General features: G+C 36.4%; 2 protein-coding genes and 1 long non-coding RNA gene across 4 annotated transcripts; 2 read left to right on the forward strand and 1 right to left on the reverse strand.

Annotated features, from left to right (window-relative positions):
* The first annotated feature begins 401 nt into the window (after window positions 1–401).
* Window positions 402–5,827, forward strand: LOC308682664. Its single transcript, XR_014029178.1, has 3 exons — window positions 402–543; window positions 4,945–5,208; window positions 5,684–5,827. It is a non-coding gene; the product is annotated as an uncharacterized lncRNA (long non-coding RNA).
* A 90-nt stretch (window positions 5,828–5,917) lies between these two features.
* On the forward strand, window positions 5,918–15,700 carry LOC308682813 (receptor-type tyrosine-protein phosphatase H; the record flags this gene model as incomplete). The annotated part of the gene is made up of 13 exons (XM_081352758.1): window positions 5,918–5,944; window positions 6,435–6,645; window positions 6,738–7,001; window positions 8,163–8,259; window positions 8,355–8,402; window positions 8,635–8,716; window positions 8,892–8,982; window positions 9,859–9,932; window positions 10,078–10,215; window positions 10,499–10,621; window positions 12,484–12,644; window positions 13,595–13,730; window positions 15,439–15,700. The coding sequence occupies 13 exons, from the start codon at window positions 5,918–5,920 to the stop codon at window positions 15,583–15,585; spliced, it is 1,599 nt and encodes a 532-aa protein (XP_081208884.1). The 3' UTR covers window positions 15,586–15,700.
* A 136-nt stretch (window positions 15,701–15,836) lies between these two features.
* On the reverse strand, window positions 15,837–23,334 carry LOC308682662 (putative nuclease HARBI1). Of its 2 annotated transcripts, XM_081352525.1 has the most exons (3): window positions 22,456–23,334; window positions 22,248–22,386; window positions 15,837–18,449 (listed from the first exon to the last, which is right to left on the reverse strand). In XM_081352525.1, the coding sequence occupies exons 1-3, from the start codon at window positions 23,002–23,004 to the stop codon at window positions 18,049–18,051; spliced, it is 1,089 nt and encodes a 362-aa protein (XP_081208651.1). In that variant the 5' UTR covers window positions 23,005–23,334; the 3' UTR covers window positions 15,837–18,048. The 2 variants fall into 2 exon arrangements, with proteins under 2 accessions (XP_081208651.1, XP_081208650.1); XM_081352524.1 differs by having other exon boundaries at window positions 22,248–23,332.
* Between the last annotated feature and the right edge of the window lie 455 nt (window positions 23,335–23,789).

Genomic DNA, 23,789 nt, shown 5'->3' on the forward strand with positions numbered 1-23,789 from the left:
AATTATTGACAGTATTGCATTTGCTATGTACAGTGGTTCTGATTTAGGAACCAGTAGCACGTTGTACACAAATGTTGCTAGAGCTTCACACAGGCTCTCACTGTAATTCAGAACAAATACAAAGTGGTTCCATTATCTAATGTGATTTGAAAGTTGTGCTTGTTCAGTCTTTCTTTAAAATAAATTTTAATTTCTTGATTTATTTATTTTTTAATAATGCAAAAACATACAGACATTTGTAGATGTGATTTCTAACAGGCCACTTTCTGTCTCTTTCTTCTTCAGATCCATCTAATGTTCAGAATGTTTGGGTCGTCGATCGGAAAGAGACTAATATAACATTACAATGGGAAAAAGTCAACAACCGTGACGATTACACTTATGAGCTGAAAAACTGGGATAAAAACGAGACAATACCTATAAATGATTATTTAGTGGAATATAAGGTCACGTCTCTGTATCCAGGGACTGAATACTCATTTACACTCTATACTGTGTTTGGAGAAGGGAAGAGCAGTGGATACAACTTCTCCAATATAACCGGTGAGTCTCAAAACATCTGGTCTGTCGCAAAGACCAAAATCTGGGTGACAGACAAAACAACTGCTTCTGACATTTCTCTCAGATTCTGAATTAGGATGCAGTTCTTTATACAATGTATAATCTTGCTGAATTTTTACTGTCAAAAATTTGACAAAACATATGTTTACGTTAGCAAGTAAGATAACATTAACTTTGTGACAAATCAGCTGAATTTGCAACACCAGTGTAAAATGCATCACAGAGAACGGTTTAATTTTACAAGGCATAAAAAACAACGCACAGTAGATGCTCCAGTGCCTGTGTTCGAGTATAAATGAACAGGACTCATATTTGTTATATTGTGAGCTCACATAGCAGGACATTTGAGGGAGATTTACATGTTAAATATTAGATTTAAAATGTAATAAATGTGACGCATTTTTAAAAAAAAAGTTTTGACGCTGTTTGGATCATCTCTATATTTAATCATGTTGTATTTATCTAACTGTTCAGCGATTTCATATATCTGCTGTTTTCGCTGGGGGACGCTGAGGCTCCCTCGGCACCTGTGTTTTTTTTTTTTGCGCTCTTGTTTGATTCGCGCCTGGCACTGAGGCGAAGTTCGCGTGAGCACCTGAAAAGTCTCCCATGTGTTGTGGTCTTTAAAAGATTGTCTAACGTCTACATTAACTCAATTCTGGTCAATTGTGAGCAGGGTGGACAAGCTTCAGCCAGTAGCATTAACATAGCCATTGTGTTAAGACTGTGGGCCCTATTTTAACGTTTTAAGCGCGTGGTCTAAAGCGCACGGCACAAGTGCACTTAATCAACTACCTTACTAACTTTTAGTAATTAGGAGTTTCACGAGTTCACATCTACATATAATTAGTACAATAAGTTTATGCGTATTTGGCGTGCTGTCCGGGGGGAGGGCTCCGAGCTCGGAGTTAGGCCCGAACCCAGAGTACTCCCCCCAGTTGATAAGTGTAGATGGAACTGGAAGTGATTAAGGTATGTAGAATGTCAGATTAAGGGATGTAGAATATGGAAATGCAGAATAAGGCATTATTAATATGTGCTTTATAAGTTCTAACTAGATGTACCGCATCGCGGTACAAATATATGACCGCCGCTCAGGCCTGCACTATCTTTCCACAAAAATAAATGACGGGGAGTAATTTGGCTGTATTGCGTGTTTATGTATATACCTAAAAAAAGTAATAGTATGTGCATGTCTGTCTGTGTGTGTGTGTGTGTGTGTGTGTGTGTATGTGTGTGTGTTTGTGTATGTGTGTGTCTGTGTGTGTGTGTGTGTCTGTGCGTGTATGTATGTGTGCGTACATGTGTGCGCGTGTGTGTTTGTGTGTGTGTGTCTGTGCATGTGGATTTGTATGTGTGTGTATGGGTGTGTGTCTGTGCGTGTGGATGTCAGTGTGTGTGCATGCTTGCGTTTGTTTGTATTCCTGCATGTGTGTGTGTGACAGTATCATCCTAAACCAGCAACCCTTCGCTCAACAGCACCATCTACAGGCCGATGAGTGTACAGTCACTAAATGTGCACATAAATGAATTTATTTTATACCCCCCCCCCATGGATGAAATTCTACAAAACTTAGCAGAGGATACCCCCAGAGGATGTCAAGTTAATCATACACATGAAATATGGTGCAGTTCTGAACATCTCCACTGAAGATAGGGGCGATTAAAGCAGAATAATATTGCATTTTCATTTTTTATGGGAGGGGCGCAAATCACAAATGAGTGATTATGGGCTAGGTTGATGTGGGCCCTTAAGAGCAACATACCATAAAAATTTCTTCATCCTCGGTGCCACGGTTCAGGTAGTTATTTAGGAAAAACTGCATTCTTTTGGGTTTGGGGGGGCCCAGCGCGGGGGGGGGGGGAGTGGCCCCCGGGGACCAAACGAAATTTTTCCTTAGAAGTGTAGTGGGGCTACATGCCCACCAAATTTCATGTTCCCCGGTGCTTCGGTGTCCCTGGTATCGTTGACGAAAAATTTACGGGGGCCCCAGCGCGGGGGGGGGGGGGGGAGTGGCCCCCGGGGACCAAACGAATTTTTTCAGTAAAAGTCTAGTAGACCAACATACCATAAAAATGTCTTCATCCTCGGTCCCACGGTTCAGGTAGTTATTTAGGAAAAACTGCATTTTTTTGGGTTTGGGGGGGCCCAGCGCTGGGGGGGGGGGGGGGAGTGGCCCCCGGGGACCAAACGAAATTTTTCCTTAGAAGTGTAGTGGGGCTACATGCCCACCAAATTTCATGTGCTTCGGTGTCCCTGGTATCGTTGACGAAAAATTCAGTAAGGTGACAAAAAAAAAAAAAAAAAAAAAAAACTTTGACAATCCCTATATGACCGCTTTCGCTAGCTACGCTAGCGCGGCGGTCATAATAAGCAGTCAATAGCCTGTTAATATGCATGCTAATAAGCAAATAGTTAATAGTGAGAATTGGACCATAAACTGAAGTGTTACCAAAATATTTTCTATCACTTAACTTTTCTTAACAAAAAAAATATTTTCTTTGAATAATAATAAAAAAAGTTGTTTATTTGCAACAAGATGAAAAAGATAAAACTATAATGCAACTCTATAAATTCATTAAAAATCATAGAAACTCTTCCTAATTGGTTTACAGTTTTACCGATGCTTCCAAGAAGCCTTTGTCAGTTTTAACAAGCTAGATAACTTATCTTGGTGACAAATCAGCTGAATTTGCAACAACAGTGTCAATCATAGAAACACTTCCTTATTGGTTTTACTGATGCTTCCAAGACCAAATAATTTTTGCAATTTCGAAAAAACCTTTGTCAGTGTTGACAAGCTACATAACATTATCTTGGTGACAAATCAGCTGAATTTGAAACACCAGTGTTTAAGTTTGCAAGGCGTAAAAAAGGTTCTGTCCTCACTGATGTCCAAGATCATTCAATGAATGTAAGATTTTCAGTGGCATTGTAGGCCTAAGCATGTGTGCCAAAAGGGCAACTGTAGGGCCCTATGGGCAACTGTAGGGCCCTATAATTTCCGCGATCACGGAATCGCTGAATTGGCAAATTAACGCGGAATCTAGTGTCAACGCGGAATTTCGCGGAATTTTACATATTTGGAATAAAAATCTGTTTTTGTGTGGGAGAAAAACGTATGTCTGAGGAAAATCCATGGGAAAATCGCATATTAGCCTTCTTCTCTGAAAAGCGTTCCGCCCATTCAGCTGACATAAAAAAACACTTTCAATAAACTAAACAAAACCTATCCAATGATGAAATGTTTTCTGTGTTGACAAAACTTGCGCGATGTCCTAACTGCCGGGATAATAATCACACAACGCGTACAAGTCTGCTATTGATACGTCAGATTCGCGAACTAATGACTCCTTTGAACCGATTCACTTTAATCAATGGATGAACATCTGATCTGTCCAACACTGAATCGGTTCGGTGTATAACAAAATCGGTAACACTTTACAATAAGGTTCCATTTAAACTCTAGTTAACTAGATCAGTTAACATGAACTATTAATAAACTGCACTTCTACAGCATTTATTAATCTTTATTAATGTTAATTTCACCATTTAGTAGCCTACATTATTTAAATGAAAAGTTGTATTTGTTAACATTAGTTAGCTTAATGCACTGTGTGAAGTAACATAATAAAAATACAGGGTTAGGGTTAACTAAGATTAATAAATACAGTAACAAATGTATTGCTCGTGGTTCATGTTAGTTAGCCTATATACATTCACTAATGTAAACAAACCAAACCACATTTAACACCTCTTAAAATGAGAATTTTGTTTGTTACCTCAATAAATTTAGGGTCATTCCTGTTTTATTTGTGTACATTTTAATCATTAACATTAAAAACACTCCTTTTTTACGACTAAAATAACAGTAAAGGGTAAAAAAAACTGAATTCCCAAGAATTAAAATGGAATTTGCAAAAATTTAAACGGAAAAAATGGAATTTGGGGAAAATAAAACGGATTTTATAGGGCCCTACAACTGGCCTCAATCTGTCCCCAATTGTGAGCAATAATTTAAAAAAATATGCTGGTTGTTGTCGCAGAGTTATGAGTTCCATTAATGTGCTTAATCCCTCTGATTATCCCTCGGATTAGGCTTTTGCCTGTTTAGGTTCATTGTGTTTTGGTTTTGTCTTCCCTGCTCCTGTTTTACCAGTGTTGGTCATTAGTTTCTGATTAATCTCGCACCTGTTTCTTATTAACTCTCCCTGTGTAGTTAAACCCTAGTTGTTTGTTCTGCCTTGTTTGTGTCATTGTGTAGTTGCTGTTCTGATTCTCCTGCATATTCTCCCTGTTAATTAAAAGACTGTTTATTCTATTTGGATTTGTGCATTTTTAACTACACCTGACAAATCTCACTATATCTGTTTTTGTTTCAGTGCCATCTAATGTTGCAGATCCACCAATAGTGGTGGATTTCAATGACACCTACATGATCTTACAATGGAACACGAGCAACAAAGCATACAACTATTCTCTTGAAAACAGCAAAACATCACTTGAATACATTAATATCACTGCAGAAGGGAATAAGGTTACATGTCATATATATGATTTAATTCCTGCAACAAGCTACAGCTTCACTCTGTACACAGTGTTTTCTGATGTGAGAAGTACTGGATACAACTTCAGTCACAACACGAGTAAGTCTCCTATTCTTTGCATTATAATAATGGACCACATTAGCAGGGTTGGGCAAAAGTCAAAATGAAAGAATCAGCTTGCATTCGATTCATGATTTGGCTTTTGAATTTGCTACAACACACATGATTTCGAATTGAAATTTACTTTAAATGCAGTTTAAGGACATTCAACACAACAGAAGGATTTCATTTGTCCAAGACAAGACTTGTAAATAATTACATACATATTGATCTGACAGCAGTTTTGTGAATTTCTTTTGATTTCATTCAGTTTTAATTATGAAATGAATTCCATTTTCAATTCTTCATCCGGTTTGCCTCAGTTACAATTCAGATTCTCAACTCAATACTGAATGGTGCACAACCGTGCCACGTACCAAATTATCAGTGATGAATTTGAGAGGAATTTACCTTATATTCTACAGTATTAATATTAATTACCATCAACTCTTGTGGAAAATGTATCTCTTCACAGGTCTATCTCGCATAACTGAAGTCAAAGTCACTCGATCACTGACACAGTTGGCTATCACTTGGAATAAGTTGAACAAAAACAAGATCTACGACTACATCTTGCTTGACAATCATGGAAGCGAGAACAATTTCAGTGGATCTTCTGAGGGAAATGAGTATACACATGTTTACTCAGCCCTCACACCAGGGACAGTATACAATTTTACCCTCTTCACTCAGGTGAATGGTCGCAAAAATGGGTCCGCCATCAAGAGCATCACCAGTAAGTTTTGATAGCATTACTCTGATTTAGCTACAAATAATGAGTTTTAATTGAGCACGTCTTGCTAGTCATGGAAAGAATTGACTTGTGTGGTTATTAATGCTTGAACTCTATACAAAATTTTGGTAACACTTTACAATAAGGTTTAATAAAAAAAATAAGGCATTTATTAATGTTAGTTTGTTCATTACTACATTTAATAATACAATATTAAAATTAAAAGTTATATCTGTTAATATGATTTGATGGCCCTGAGCTCACATGAACTAAAAGTGAACAATTTTATTAAATTTTTTTTTTGACTAACGTTAATAAAGAATAATACATGTATTTGCTCATTGTTAGTTAATATTGTTGCATTTTTGTGCATATCCAATTGAATTAAAAAAAAAATCTTTTTAAGACCACAATATTAAGACTCCAGCTGAGTTTGAAGTCATCGTTCATATGTTTTTGTGTTTCTGCAGCCATTGACTGTGTGTCCTTTAAGTGGGACGTCACCAATTCAACAATATCCGCTCCAGTGAATGGTAGCACACATGTAACAGCTAAAAACGGAACCGCCAATGTTGAACCTCTCCCTGTAGTGAACTACATGGTGAATCTGCAAGAGCTTTATCCTGGAGAAAGCTACAATGTCTCACTGTGGTTTGATTTGGACCAAGAGAGACTCCTACAGTGCTCACATCTCCTGACGTTAAGTGAGTTTACATGCTCTGTTTTGGACTGTGACCGGCTGATATTCAGCATAATTTCTTTGTTTTACTATCCTTCTGTTTCTCTTTCAAACTAGTTCCAAATAGTGTACTTGGTCTTCACTGTGATCATTTTTCTGGAGGATATGGTCTGGCAGTAATTTGGGATCGTCCATATGGAGTTGTGGATGTGGTGCAGGTGGACGTTGGTGGACAACAGATCAACCGTAGTTCAGACGCATCACAAAGACAGGAGGTGAAGAACCTGCAAGCTGCCCAATGGTACACAGTGACAGCGACATCAATCTCTGGAGCCATGAAGAGTAAAACAGAATCAATCACCTGTCAAACTGATCCAAGAGGTAAAATAAGGTCTAAATATGTTTAATAGGCTATAAGATGGTCTTTAATCTACAGAAATATCTCAGGTTAAATACAGCTTAAAGGAATGGTTCATCTAAAATGAATGTTCTGTCATTATTACACACCCTCATATTCCAATCCCATGTGAAATTATTCTGACTGTCATGAGCTCGTAAGAAGTAAGAAGACGTAAGAAGACTTAGAGGTCCCACTTTATAGGTGTCTTTAACTACTATGTACTAACATTTAAATTAATCTTTTGATATAATGCACTTATTGTGTACATACATGCTTTTACACAGTACTTATATTTTAAACCTACCCATAGTAATTTAGCACAGAATTTGAAAATGTGAACACTAATTAATGTATTATATCATTAACTGACAATGAACAAGTTTTTTTTTTGTGAACGCACAATGTCAGTCATTTGAGTGTAAGTTCTCAGCAATATATCAATCTGAGCTTATCAATGATATGTGGATATCAGCAGCATTGGGATCAGTTGAGCAGGTTTATCTTCTCAGAGAATCAGCCAAAACTAAAAGAGGAATAGGACGTAGCCTAATATTAACATTCAGCAAGATTAATAAATGCTACAGTAGTTCATGATACCAAGAAGTCAAACTAGTTCTTGACATTTGTGATGGCAGATTTAGACTTGTCATTATTAGCATAATTTCGTCATTAAATTCAACATTGTATGTCATCATTTAGAATTTTTATGTCATAATTTTGACTTTCAATTTTTTATCTCATAATTATAATTTACCAGAGCATTATTTTTAGTTTTTCTTGTGGTGGAAATGGGCTTCCATAATCATGAGTCAAACAGCCTCAAAATGTTATATTTGGGTTAGAAGCAAGATCAAACATTCCTGCAAGAATTGAGTGTGTCCAATATAGAATCAATCAGATTAGGGCTGAAGGTAAAATACTGCAGATTGTTCCTTGGCCCTCTGCATTTGGTCATTCTGATGATGGATCTCCATATTAACATATCGATCATTTCTGCCTTTAAACCTCCTCAGGCTTCAGTTGAATAGAGCTTCCTTGTATTTAACCTGCAATATTCATTTAAATCTTTGAGATATTAAGCTGTCACATGGTTGACCTATGTATTGACATGTTCACTGTTTGTTTCTGTCTGTGTTCTGCAGGCGTTATAGCAGGTGTCCTTGTGTTTTTCCTGTTGGTCATCATTATATGTGCTGCAGTCTATTTATGGCTCCGCTATGGTTCTGCCATGCGTAATAAGTATGATTTATAGTTATCAAGGATTATGGGTTTATTTTATATTAAAATGCAATAGAAGTTGTATAAGTTGTATCTTTGTCTTTTCTCATCTTTAGAAGTTCCAAACCACCAGTGGAGTCAAAAGTGACTAAAAAAAACTACAAGTATGTGTAACACTTCTAATTTGGACAGTTAAATCACACTTAAAGGGATAGTTTTTTTTCTTTTTCTCTCCATACAATGGATGTCAATGATGTCCACAACTTTATGTATTGCATATTTTATCATCTAATGCAATTTCAATCAGACTTTTTTGTTTTAAGTGTGCATTAAGTGTCCACACTGTATATGATGTTATTTTAGTATGAAAACAAACAATTGTGATATGTTTTTCAGACTGATCCCCGTTGATAAATTTCCTGAACATTTTCAAAACATGAGTTGTGATGAGAATAGAGGTTTCAGTGAGGAATATGAGGTAGGGTTTGCAAATATGAAATATAAGAGTAACATTTTTTGTAATTGCTGTTGCAGTGTATTCAAACACTGAGAACTGAGAGTCTTTCTGCTTACATGTAAGAGTCATCAGGTAATTTAGAAAATTTACAGTGTTTGTTGATTATGTTTTCTTTAGACATGTTTTTTTTTAACAGGACTTGAGTTCAGTGGGTATAGAACAGTCAAGTGCTGCGGCTATTCTGCCTGAAAACAAGGACAAAAACCGATTTTCAAATGTTTTACCTTGTGAGTGTTTTACACACACACACACACACACACACACGCACGCACGCACGCACGCACGCACGCACGCGCGCACACACACACACACACACACACACACACACACACACACACACACACACACACACTCTGGTGAACCTATCATTATATGGGCATTCCATAGGCGTAATGATTTTTATACTGTACAAACTGTATATTCTATTCCCCTACATTAACCCAACCCCTAAACCTACCCATCACAGAAAACCTTTGAATTTTTACATATTTAATAAAACATTGTTTAGTATAAATTACGATGACCTCATAAACCACATTTACATTGTAATAACAGTGTAATACCCATGTCATTATACAAATATGTGTCCACATAAATCATATAGACAAGCACACACACACATTTTATGGGGACTTTCCATAAACAATTAATTTTATAATGTATGAGCAGTATATAGATAACAGTTTAGAATACTGTTCCATCATTAATGAATAACTACACAGGAACAAATGAGTAACACACTATCAATGGCACTATTCTATTCCCTAACCCCCCATAAACACAACACAGAAAACATTTGCATTTTATATTTGCAAAATTTGATTATTTAATATGTTTATAAGCTGTTTTCCTCATGGGACCAAAAAAAAAAAAGTCCCCACAAGGTAAAAAAAGATTGGTATTATTATCTTTGTGGTTCGTGGGGGGCATTTAACGAACCAGGACCACACACACACACACACACACACACACACACACACACACACACACACACACACACACACACACACACACACACACACACACACACACACACACACACAATATTACCACATAGATTTTCTGTCTTGGAAGTCATTTTATCCCTCTCTCTCTCTCTTTAGATGACTCCTCCAGAGTGCATCTCACTGTAAATGATGAAGAAGATTCTGATTATATTAATGCCAGCTACATGCCTGTAAGTTGTACAATATATATATATATATATATATATATATATATATATATATATATATATATATATATATATATACTAGTTAACATCAGCTGTAAAATGGCCCAGGTGGACTGATGTTTGTTTATGATGTTTATGTGTATATCAGGGATACAGTAATGTGAGCAAACAGTACATCGCTGCTCAAGGTCCGCTGCCATCCACTGTCAATGACTTCTGGAGAATGGTGTGGGAGAAAAGGACACAGACCATCGTCATGGTTACCAACTGCACGGAGAGTGGAAGGGTAAGGTTATGTCCAGAATACTGCTTACTGTAGTATACAACATTTTTTTAAACAGTATATGAAACTACTGTGCATCATATAGTGAACAGTATTATTCTTGTTGCATCTAGTTTAATGCAATGTTTGTTTAGCATTGTAACAATACAGTGTTTCACAGAGAGTGGTCTGGATCTAAACTTTCTATAGTTTTCAACACCACAGCAGATTTGCCATCTGCATCTGGTGCAGTTATTTTTTTAAATTTTTTATTTGTTTGTCTAATATAACTTTTGAACTCCCCTAGGTCAAGTGTGAGCAGTACTGGCCACTGGACAACTCGTCGTGTCTCTATGGAAACCTGATTGTAACTGTGAAATCAGAGGATAAAGCTCAAAGTTGGACTCTGCGAGAACTTAATGTCAAAAATGTGAGATATTTTTATCGCTCTTTTTTGTGACAATTAAATAATATAATGAATTACATTAAGATAGTGCTTTTCTGGGTACTCAAAGTACTTTACATATGGAAGGGGGAAATCTCCTCAACCACCACCGATGAAATGCATTGATTATGATATTAGTGTTTTCTGGAGGGCCAAAACATTTGTAATTTAGTTTTTGTAACATTTTTAAATAAATGTAAATTCTCTCTGACCCTTTTAGAGAACTTTTAGAAACACCCCCTTCACATGTAATATAAGCAGCAGCACTTTTCCCTCTGAAGGTTTGCTGTTGGGTGAATATCCACGTGACATATTGAATTCTTTTTCTGTGTCTATATACACCGTGAGTGTATATTAGCATTACTTGTTTGGATCTGATAGAGCGTTTGGACCCAGAAACGGTGAAGTGTGATGTCAGATTTAACAACTGCTCCATTCTTCGTCAGTGTTGGGGAAAGTTACTTTAAAAGTAATACACCTGGCTTTAGTTAAATTAGGACATTTAAGTAGCTTTTATAAACTTGCCTGGTGTGCATCTTAAGACAAAACAGCGGCACTGACATATTTTAAGATATAAAATGTTTAGTAAGCTAACATGCATTTTAGTCTGGGACTAGGCTTAAGCCTTGTCTGTGAAACCGGGCAATAAAGTATATTAGTTATTTAATATTTAATTATTGAAGGTTTGCGTTAAATTGAGTTTGCATTTCACTTTCTTTATTCATTTTGAGGATTACTGAATCTGTTTTTGTGCAAGTAAGATGAGTAAATGCATGATCACATTTAGTCTAGAACTACAATATAAGCATCACACAGCGCACACAACGTCTCTGCACTTACTTCTGATTTCTCTCAACATGGGGACAGGAGAGGTCTCAGTCAATAAATGGGAAAACAAAGGAACTTAGGTTACTTATTTGAAAATGTAACTCCGATATTTTGGTAGAAATGTAAAAGTAATGTGTTATTTTACTTGTTACTTGAAAAGGTAATCTGATTATGTAAATTAAGTTACTTGTAATGCACTACCCCCAACATTGTTTATCACATTGCCATTATTGCATTGTGACATATTTTAGCTAAAACATCTGTGCTAAACTGTGCCGCTGAAACTGGCACATTTAGGGATCTTGTTAAAAACAAAATGCTCATGAGAGAAAAATTACACGCTCGTTCTTTGGGAGCCTTCAGTAGGATCTGCAGAGCTGCACACAGTCAGAAATAGCAATAGCTTTGACATACTTTACCATATTTTACACTTATTTTTAGTTAATCTGGTGTTTAGGATAATAATAGCATTAATGTGTAAATGTGGATGTATGTGATTTCACAAACTTGTCGAGGTTTCACAAGCTTTTTTGCAGTTTATTTTAAAATTGTGATTTGTGAGGAAGTTTTAAGTTACAAAGGTTATTATATGTTTTTAAATGATATTGAACTATTTCATTTAAAAAATGAATAAAAAACAGATTCTTTGTGATATGGGTCACTGATTTTGCCAAGACAGACATGTTCTTGGATCAACATTTTTTTGTTGATCCTGGAACAACATTCCTGTCCAAAAACTTAGTCCTAACCCTATATTCCTACTAATAACTTATCCCTAAAATCAGAGGTAAATGATAGGTGAATAGGTGAAGCACCTAACCTTGGTTGTAAGCCTAAACTTGACATCTGATTGGCTGATTGAAATGTTGTTCCAGGATCAACAAAGATGTTGATCAAAGAACACGTTGTACTTGGTAAAATCACATTCACCTCGTGATAACTTATGAATAACAGAAAGCATCCATGGTCAGGTAACCTTAAGACAATCTATTTCTGTCCATTTTCTTTCTATGTAATAGAAAAGCACCTCTGAGACACGAACAGTGAAGCACTTCCACTTCACAGCGTGGCCAGATCATGGCGTTCCCTTTGGCACAGAGGAGCTGATCAAGTTCAGAGGACATATCCGTCAGCACATGGAGAATTCCTTCTCTGCAGGGCCAACAGTCATACACTGCAGGTGACCACTACTCACTTTAAAACCCAACTCAAACATTAAAGGGTTAGTTCACCCAAAACTGAAAATTCTGTCAGTAATTACTCACCCTCATGTTGTTCCAACCCCGTAAGACTTTCGTTCATCTTCGGAACACAAATTAAGATATTTTTGATGAAATCTGAGAGCTGTCTCACTCCTCCATAGGCTTCTAGGTAATTGCATCTGCCAGCCCAGAAAAGTTAGTAAAAACATTGTTAAAATAGTCCAAGTGACTACAGTGGCTCAACCTTAAAGGGATACTCCACCGTCTTTTCATATTAAACTATGTTATTCCCTTAACTAAGACGAGTTGATACATACCTCTCTCGTCTCAGTGCGTGCACTCAATCGCTCTGGCGCGCGGCGAAACTTTGTTCACTCAGTTCATTCAATATGGGCCAAGCAGAGAAGCTACCAAACACCTCCATGTTTTCCATATTTAAATACAGTTAATCGCGTAGTGTAACTCGACCTAGCACGGCGACACAAAACAAAACGTTGCGCTTTTCTAAGCGTGTAAAATGGATAACTATATTGTATGGCGGAATACCATAGACGCCACGACGCATGCGCACAAAAAGTATTCTCGTCCCTTGTTAAACTAAAGGTTGAGCCACTGTAGTCACTTGGACTATTTTAACGGTCTTTACTAACTTTTCTGGGCCGGCAGATGCAATTACCTAGAAGCCTATGGAGAAGTGAGCCAGCTCTCAGATTTCATCAAAAATACCTTAATTTGTGTTCTGAAGATGAACGAAAGTCTTACAGAGTTGGAACAACACAAGGGTGAGTAATTACTGACAGAACTTTTTGGGTGAACTAACCCTTTAACTTGACACCAATAATGAGTCACACTGATTCAGAGAGCTGACCGCATTATTAAACAAACCGCTTAATTAAAGCAAATGTTTATCGTCCTCGTCTTCCTCTAGTGCTGGAGTGGGCCGGACAGGTACACTGATCGCACTGGATGTTCTTCTGCAGCAGCTGGACAGAGAAAAGGCAGTGGGCATTGCAGCGTTCGTCCAGCAAATGAGACTCTGCCGGCCACTTATGGTGCAAACTGAGGTAACACTTTTTCAATCCATGATGGTAAAATGTATTGCGGTAGGAGTGGTTCATTGGCAATCTGGCATAGAATTGGGTCTGGGTATTATTATTGTTGTTGTGATGATTATTATGATAATGATGAATTTATTTGAGTTATGGCTTACTTCCTGGAGGATTCAAATACCTGTAAAACAAAACTTAAGAAAAAGCAATTTATAGAGACTTAATAATTGTAAAAAATGGCAGTTGTGGACACCAGAATTTTACCTTAAAAAAAATAATTTGGGTGATTGTATATTTTTAACTATATCATGAATAATGCTACAGTTACTGTATTTAAACTGCTTAAGTGGCTACTTTTTTAAAAGGTTAATATCCTAATATTTAGTGTGCATTGGGATATACAATTTTGGCTTTTTGTTTTTTATTTCATCAAAAGTGGCCTTTCCAGCACTCATGCCAATGAGTAAAGTTCAGCAGCTACGACACAATATTCAATAAGCAACTTGAAATAAAAAAACCACCAATTTAAATAGCAATAAAATAAATATAACTAGGCTTATATGAAAAATATAGACAAAAATAGGTCAAGACAAGCAATTAAGGTAAAACGCTAAAATTAAAGTGTAACTTTGCCAATTTACAACTCGCTCTGTATGGTTACAATGTTGGTATGTAAATGAACAATGTTTACTCGTTCTCTGTGTTACCTGGACTGAGAAATTAACGTTAATTTGTCAGCAAAAGTCCGCCAGGGCTTTGTTAAAACTAGATTTTACTACATTTTTGTATCCCTGCCCACAGGCAGTCGGATTAATATAGGGTTATTAACATATAAGAGTTAAAAACGGAAACACTGTAGCAACTGCTTTCTTACCTGTAAGCAACATTTGGCGTAAAAATATGTTGTGTTCGTAGTCATCCAGTTCGAAATGTTAAGTACAAACACAGAGGTCTTTCAGATTGTCCGTCACAACGTTCTCTCCATATTAACGATTCTTTGCCGCCACTGCCTACACCACTGGAAACCGTTAGTAACTCCCACTAAATGTCTTTAAATTCCTGCTCTCGGGAACACTACAAGTCGATAGCATTATGACTAAAAGTTTTCTAAGAAGTATTTCCTACTAAAGCAAGGTGATATTTGACTCTGGTAAGCATATAGCAGACTGGTGGGAGTGGCCTTGGAAAGTTTTACTAATCAGGTAGCAACGATTTCCAGAAAAAGATAACAAAATAACACCTGTTTTTGACTGCATAGGCAGACAAATTGTATTGAAAGCCCATTTATTGAAAGTACCCCTTAAGTTTTACAACTTGACAGCAGCTCCTAGAATTCATTGCAAAATGCAATAACATAGTAAATTGCCCTGTTTCACAGACAAGGCTTAAGCCTATAGTCCCAGACTAAAATGCATGTTTGAGCTGTTTTAACTGAAAGCAACTTTTATCTTAAAATATGTAAGTGCCATTGTTTTGTCTCAAGAATCACACCAGTAATGTTTTTTTACTGGCTTAATCTAAGCCTTGTCTGTGAAACCAGGCTTTTATTTACAAATGTTCTCAAGGCATGCTTCTTTTTATTGAGTTTTGAAGGCCATTTAAAAACTTTGGTATAAAGACAACTATATTATCACTTGGAAATTAAGACTAAGAGATGTGTATCCCTGTAGACACCTTTCACCCTCTTCAAGCGTCTTACGCTTCTCCTCTCTGTCTCTTACAGTCTCAGTACGTGTTCCTGCACCAGTGCATCATGGACTCTCTGAAACCCAAAGTCGTGGCTCAGCCAGAGCCTCTCTATGAAAACACAGACATGATCTACGTCAACGCAATCGCGTTAAGAAAATATGAAAACGGAAGTAACATATGAGAAAAAAATAGAATAACATCTTAAAATGTAACATAATTCATGTGTGGTTAGCACAACCGTGTTCTTATAATAATAACGTAAGATCAAAAACAGTAATGGAATTTGTCAGTACAATCTTGAAGCCACATTAGTATATTTTTTGAGCATGACTTTCAAAAACTTGAAATATTTCACACCATATGTTATGTGCATTTGTTATTATAATTATTGTATTTAAAATAGTAATAATATTAATAATAACAATAACATTCTACTGCTAACAGGACTGAAAGATATATTTTGAGCCTCAGCTAAAGCACTAAGAGTTCACCATTTCAACTTAACTGCCAGACTTTATTTATCTAAATAGCTGTGTATATAGCCTTGTTTAATTTTTTTGTAAGTGTTTTTAATGCTTGAGCTGTACTTAATGCTGCTTATTTTGCACATTACTTTTAAACCATGAGAAATTTGCTATGTTAAAATTTAAATACAAGGACTATTTAATACAAGTTGAATGTGATTTGTTTCAGATGAATGCTAAAAACCATGGCCAACAATTATGAATGGTAAAAAAAAACATGATCATGAATTAAAGTATTTTTCCACTATATTTTTTTATTATGCCAGTAACTGTATTCTCAGCTGTCTGTCACTTAACACGCTTTAAAATAATAGTTTGTCTAATGACAAAATAGTGGCATTATTTACATCAGGGTTGCTCAATCCTGTTCCTACCAGTATTTTAAACCTGTATGTCATTATCAAGCGTTCCTGAAGATTATGTCTGAAATCATACACTTCCCAGCTATATAGTAGGTGATAAACAGTGTGTGACAAAATAAATAGTCACAGTACTCATAAAATAGTAGACACAAAGTACCAGAAGACCTTCTACTACCGGGGAGATTCTGAAGTGTGCATACAATGGACACTTTACTATCCGATGAGGCCATGGGATAAGATTTATGATTGGCAGTGAAGCGCCAACTGACCCTGGTATATCACATGATAATGACAACACAGTGAATGTAGTACGTCCGGATTACAGGATTGGGCACCCCTGATTTAAATCATTTTCAAATCTGTATGTGAAATAGAGAATGATGTTTGGGAACTGCAGGGGAAGGAAAGATTTGTTTGTTTGTCATGGTTACTGTGAACCATTGTTGTATGAAACAGACACATAAAGATTATTCAAACATTTCGTATTTCTTAATACTTTTGTTTTCCACAGAAAGAATCCAATCCAGATTTTAGGTTTAAGGAGCGGTCAAATTAGTGAAATTTCAGCCACTAATTTCAGTCACTTTCAAATCAGGCATAACATGCATGTTAATCAACGCTGCAAATTCATGTGACCAATTTGAACCCGTTGCAAAATCTGCGGGTGGAAAATGTTTGCCTTCACGAAAAATTCCAGATTGTGATGGAGCGAACAAGGGTTGATTGATTGATAGGAACATTGTTCCTGTTGTTTGCACTGTAAGTCACTTTAGTAAGAACTGAAATGTAAGCACTTAACTTTTAACATTTAAATTCATCTGCTGTTTATATTGTACATATACTGAGCTGTCTTAATGATGATTCATATATTTATAAATATATTCAAAGCAAAAGTCATGGAATAGGAGTACACGAAAACTAAGTCTTTCCTTTGCGGTTTTGAAAAGTTTTGCATACCGACAACAACGTTTTCAAAATGATGCCCGTTCACATGGATCCCCAACAACCATTAAAAACGCTGTATTATGCATGTCAGGCCAGTAGTTGGCGATGTCACTTTGTAATGACATCATCCTTTTCACAAATTTGTGTTTTTAGAGTTTATACAAACACGATAACGTTTTCAAAAGCTTGCACTTTGAAACTCGTTTTTATATTTTTTCAGGTCCCCAAAACTCCATTGTTGTGCAATTGAATCGCCAATCGCATAAAAAGTTAGTTGAAAATAGTGTTGAGTAAATGACCCCTAAGAAAAACAGATTTACATCGTGTTCTATCCAGGCACAATGTGATATGTTTCCAGACATAAGCAATTTGCAAGTAATTAACTTACAAATTATTAACATCTTTTTTGGACATGGTAATACAATTTTTGGTATAAATATGGTAATTATTTAGTATCATGCTGTATGTCAAAGTACCATAGTATTAGCAACTGACAGCATCACTGAATTATGGTACAACTGCAATACTTTTTCTTGAAACGGACTTGATTTAATAAGCGTGCTTGGTTTATAGCCTTCCACAGACAAACATTTTGTTTTTATTCATATCACTTGTTAACAAATATGAGTGTTCTAGCATTAACTTATCAATTATTGATTAACTGAATAAAGCTTATGAATATGAAGAATCAACTGGCATTTTAGCATGCGTTTATCTGTGTTCATTTCATTTATAGGATTCAGTACACGTTTCAAACTAACGATCTCTGGCTTCTTGCTATCATTACTGTTCTCGTTCGCATCCGGACACATCTCATTCGTTTCCATCTTCTGAAATATTAAAAAACATTTCTATCATCTCCTCTTTAGTGTCTTCCATGTAGTCAAATGGCTGCTCTGCCAAGACGTTCAGCACCTCTGATGGTGGATGGAGCGGCTCTATGTTAAAATCCAAGGGTAACGGGACAGAGAACTTCTTGCAGATGTTGTGCAGGACGCAGCAGGCTTTGATGGTGCTTGCCACCGACTCGGGCGACTTAATGGGGCCGATGTCACGCAGGCACTGGAAACGGCTTTTCAAACTGCCAAAGACCTGTTGCGCACGGCCGTGTAGCTGAGCGTGTGCTTGGTTGAATCGCAGGGCTGCGTTGCTTTTGATGCGAAAGGCCTCGACAGGGGTCAACACGTGCCCGCAACCTAAAAGACTTCTGCTACCTTTGGGGAACAAAGACAAAAAGACAGAGGGGAGATGGAGAAACTGTATTTGAGTTTTAAAATTTTTTTATTAGTTACTTGTAGAGACTGTGGAAAGAAAACACATTATCACAGTATTGTAGTAAATTAAGGTTTTTCATTTGTTCAGAAATATTGGTCGCACTTTATTTTACAGTCCTGTTCCCCATTTACATACTATGTACTTGTTATAGTTATTGCAATAACTGGGTAATAACTAGGTACTTACTCTGAACCTACCCCTAAACCTAATCTTAACCCATGTAGTCATGTTATATTAACCAGTACTTTCTTAGGTAAGTACTCTGTAATTATATGCAAGTACACATACTGTAAAATAAAGTGCAACCGAAACATTTGACAGTTAAATTTAGGGCTGTTTCATGTTTAAAAAAAAAAAAAAAAAAAAAAACATTTTAAATCGCATATCACAATTTTAACCAGAGAAGTCGTAATTAGATTTTCCCCCCAAATTCTGCAGCGCTAGTTTAATTCCATGATTGGCCCAAAACAATCAGTAGCACCTCAATGCAGTACACGAGATCCGGGGGGCGGAGTTGGATCCAGATATAAGGGGTGGAGATTGGTAGGTTTAGGGGTGGATTTAGGGATTAAGGGGTGGAGATGGGTAGGTTTAGGGATCAGGGGGTGGAGATGGGTAGGTTTAGGTATATGTAAGGTGGGAGGAGTCGGATCTGGATCCGACTCCTCCCCGTGGATTTCATGTTCCGCAGTGAGGACCATCTCAAAATAATTAAAGGGTTAGTTCACTCAAAACTGAAAATTCTGTCAGTAATTACTCACCCTCATGTTCCAACCCTGTAAGACTTTCGTTCATCTTCGGAACACAAATTAAGATATTTTTGATGAAATCTGAGAGCTGTCTCACTCCTCCATAGGCTTCTAGGTAATTGCATCTGCCGGCCCAGAAAGTTAGTAAAAACATTGTTAAAAAAGTCTAAGTGACTACAGTGGCTCAGCCTTTACTTTTTCAAGTGACGAGAATACTTTTTGTGCGCAAAAACACCCCAAAATAACGACTTTATTCAACTATTCATTTTCTTCCGTGTGAGCCTCTGACATGAGTACACGAGAGCGCCACGACGCATGAGCGAGAACTGAGAAGATGAACAAAAGTCTTATGGGGTTGGAACAACATGAGGGTGAGTAATTACTGACAATTTTCATTTTTGGGTGAACCCTTTAAGTATTCCAGGAAGCCATTACAAAGCGCTGTTAAAACAGCTTTTTTTTAATGTAAAAAATGAAACAAAGATAAATCATATCAGAACATTTTCACCTTCAATGTAAAAAAATTATAACCTATGCAGTGATACATTTCATAAAAATAAAAATAACCAAGTTGCATAAGTATGCACACCCTTTTAAAATTCGGTATGTGGTTGTGTTCAGAGTTAACTAATCATGCTGATGTGAACATAACATAACTAATAACATGTATCATTGTTTTCACCTGAAGTGACTCTAATTAACTCAAAATAAATCTCTGCTGTTTTTGTAAGATTTTTCTGACTCTTCTATGGTTGTATGCTGCCATAAGAGCCATCGGCCACAAAGAGCTCATGAAGCATCAACGTAATCTCATTGTTGAAAAATATCGCTCAGGTGAGAGCAACAAAAAGTAATAATTCCAAGGCATTTCATTTACCATTGAATCACAGCAAAGACAGTCATCAACAAACGGAGAAAGTATGGCACAACAGTGACATTATTAGAAGACAATAAACTTGTCAGGGAAGCTGTCAAAAGATGTACTAAAGCAACATTAAAAGAGTTGCTCTTTCAAATCAAGTACTGGTTGCTTCCCTACATGTGACCCGACATATCCCGTATTCTCCATCTCTCTGGGATATGGGTCATGGTGGCAAGACAAATGCCTTTTCTGACTAAAAAAACAACAACAAAAACAAAGCCTCCAAGCCCAGCTAAACTTTGCAAAAACATATCCAGTCTCCCAAAACCATGTGGAAAAATGTGTTAAGGTCTGACGAGACCAAGATTGAACTTTTTGGACAAGGTATGTTTAGTGCAAAAATAACGCAGAACATCAGCGAAAGAACACCATCCCCTTGGAGAAGCATAGTGGTGGCAGCACGTGGAGGGAATCATGAATAGCTCAGTGTATGAGTTGAATTTAAAACAGAATTCAAATATTTTTGAAAAGTGTCTTTTGCTCACAGAGGCTGTGTTTATTTGACTAAAATCCAAAAAAAAAAAAAAAAAAACATTAGTGTGAATTTGAAATATTATTACAAATTAAAATAACCTTTCTATATTCATACATTTTAAAATGCTATTTATTTCTGTGATGGTAAAGCTAAATTTTCAGTAGCCATTACTCAAGTCTTCAGTGTTACATGATCTGTCAGAAATCCCTCTAACATGCTGATTTTTGGCTCAAGAAAATTTGTTATATCTCACAGTTAAAAACGGTTGTGCTGCTTAGTATTTATGTAGCAACTGTAATACTTTTTTTTTTTTTTTCTCAGGACACTTTCATGATAGAAAGTTCAAAAGAACAACATGTATCTGAAAAAGAAATAGTTTGTAACATTACAGTGCTGGGTAGTAACTGATTAAAATCAGCTTAATCAGATTCCAATTATTCCTGAATTAATCAGATTCCAAAAATGAAGCACCTGTAATTACATTATATTGCATTTAAAAAAAAAAAATTGTAATCAGACTAGAGTTACTTTTTTATTGATTACATGTAATGATTACATTAACTATCTAATCAGCTCCAAACTAACACATTAATAATTAGCCTATTTGTAGCCTATTAATTAGTCATTTAACTGCACTTTACTGTCTTTGGAAAGCTTTTGTCTTTCTAACACATTAAAATGTACAAATTCATGTGATTTCAACTTTTTTTTGTAAGACCTTTTCTTTGACCTAGCCTAATAGATATGAAATTTAAATGAATAAGTTAAGTCAATAATAATAATAATAAAATAATAAAGTTAAGTTATTGAGTTCTCTGATGTCGGTTAATGACAACATCACATGAAGGTAAACAAATATTTCATCTTTATTGGGAAGTGTTTTATTTTGGTTTCTTTTTTTTTTTTTTTTTTTAATTTTACATTTTTATGATTTACTCAACAGAACATTTTCATTAAACTCATGAACAGTGCAGTGCCATCACAAACTCCAGTCTGGGAAACCTTGACTTAATGTAATATTTTAATGCACTTCATGTAGAGAACAAAGACTGCAATTTTATAAATATTTGATATATGTCCCTTTCTCTTTGTATTTTTATATCAATATCTTAAAAGATTGTCCTATTGAAATCAATGTGATAAATGAGTTAGGTCAAAAGTAATCTAAAAGATTATATTAACTATGTGTATAACTAGCCTACAATTTTTTGGTCATGTAATATGGAATCAGACAGTAACAGACTACAATTTATATAAATAATCAAGCCAGCACTGATTATAAATTATGGTAACACTTCAGTTTAGGGTCCAATTCTCACTATTAACTAGTAGCTTATTAGCAGGCATAGCCTATTACTATGATATTGGCTGTTTATTAGTACGTATAAAGCATATTAATGCCTTATTCTGCATGACCATATTATACATCCCTTAATCCTTCCCAATACCTAAACTTAACAACGAACTTACTATTAGTAAGCAGTAAGTAATTAGGAGTGTATTAAGGCCAAATTAATAGTTAGTTAGTTAACAGTGAGAATAGGACAAAGTGTGACCAAAATTATATTTAAAGGTTCTCAACTGTTCTTACCAACAACCCACGTATGACCGTGTTGAAAAATGCTGAACTGTCTGCCAATGTCCGAGTTTTCCCAAACAGTCTGCTCAGGAGTTCCTCCAGGACAGCACTGCTCCAGACTCAAGAGATTCCCATCCACGTCGAACACGACCTGCATCATGACTGAATGATAACCCACAGTGTTTATATACATGTGCTCCTCCCCGGCCGGAGGGCTCACCTTCACATGCAGATACCCCAGCACTCCCACCACATGCGGGATGCCGCTCACGTTCTTAAAGGCTTGTGCGGTTCCCATGCGGTCATTATAACTGTTCGGGAAGGTGATGAAATCAGGGCTCAGGTCGGATAAGAGTTTGGTTATGCGGTTCACCGCCTCGCCCGCTGCTGTCTGATCTATTTCCAGGCGTTCTGTGATTTTCCTGGGCAAAGACCCGTTTGCGAAGTAGGCAAGCGCGGCCAGAATGTTGGCTTCTGCGGGGGTCGGGCTGTGGCCGGGCGCAAACACGTCTTTCTTTAAACGGGCCTGGATGAAATCGACGATGAATCGCAGACACTGCCGATTGAGATGTAAACATTGAGACAGAAAGCGATCATCCAGTCTGTCCAGGACAGTGTGTGTCTCGGGCGCAGCAGAGATGGGCTCACTGATGCTGGGTTGTTTGTCTTGTTTTGTGTTGCTGATGCTGGAGGATGTTGTGTTGTTACACACGCCGTGTGTGAATAAGTCGTCCTGAACAGCAAACCACAGCGCTCCAGCTAAAGACATTATTCCGCAGAAGAAAAATAATAACCTGAAAGAATATTATATTTGTGTGCACTGCACTACAACACAACTATTGAACTGGACGATAAACCATCTGTTTTATCATACACGAATCTTCAGATAAGTTAGCCCATGGAAAATCCAGTATAACTGAGTGGAATAACAAACAGGCATTGCTTAGCACAGCTCCGTTGCACAATGTCAATATGCATCTGACCACCCGCCAATGTAGGCTAATTTAAAATCCTACATTATAGTTGTAAAACACACGCGAAAACAATGAACTCAAAACATGCTTTGAATCGTTTGTGTTTTAACATCCGGGTCATGTGAAAAAAAAATCCTTTCATAATAAAAGTCTTAACCGTAAAGTAAGCGAAATCGTTATGAAGAAAATACAGCACAATAAATAAATAAAGACATTAAGACATTTCGTGAATTAATTAATTGAAGCTTTATTCGGATTATAGTAAATCCTACACAGGATTTACTTCACCAACGCATTTATGGAATTAATTTTCCCTCAAAAATATTGCGGGCACGGATCAAAACTTAAGATAACAATCGTGAATCGTTATCATCAGAATAGTACGTGGTCACGGATAAAATAAATAAATAAGCGTGAATCAAAAATTAAAGGCGCATTTTAAAAAACAAGAAGAATCAAAACTTAAAACACATTAAAAATGACATTGCACAAAACATTAATGCAAAATAATTTGAATCACTCACCAAATTATGTTGCTTTTACTATGAGCTCTCTTTCATTTTCTGCTCATATTTTATTT

Source organism: Scardinius erythrophthalmus (genome assembly GCF_964197995.2).
Source record: "Scardinius erythrophthalmus genome assembly, chromosome: 22".
NCBI lineage: Eukaryota > Metazoa > Chordata > Actinopteri > Cypriniformes > Leuciscidae > Scardinius > Scardinius erythrophthalmus.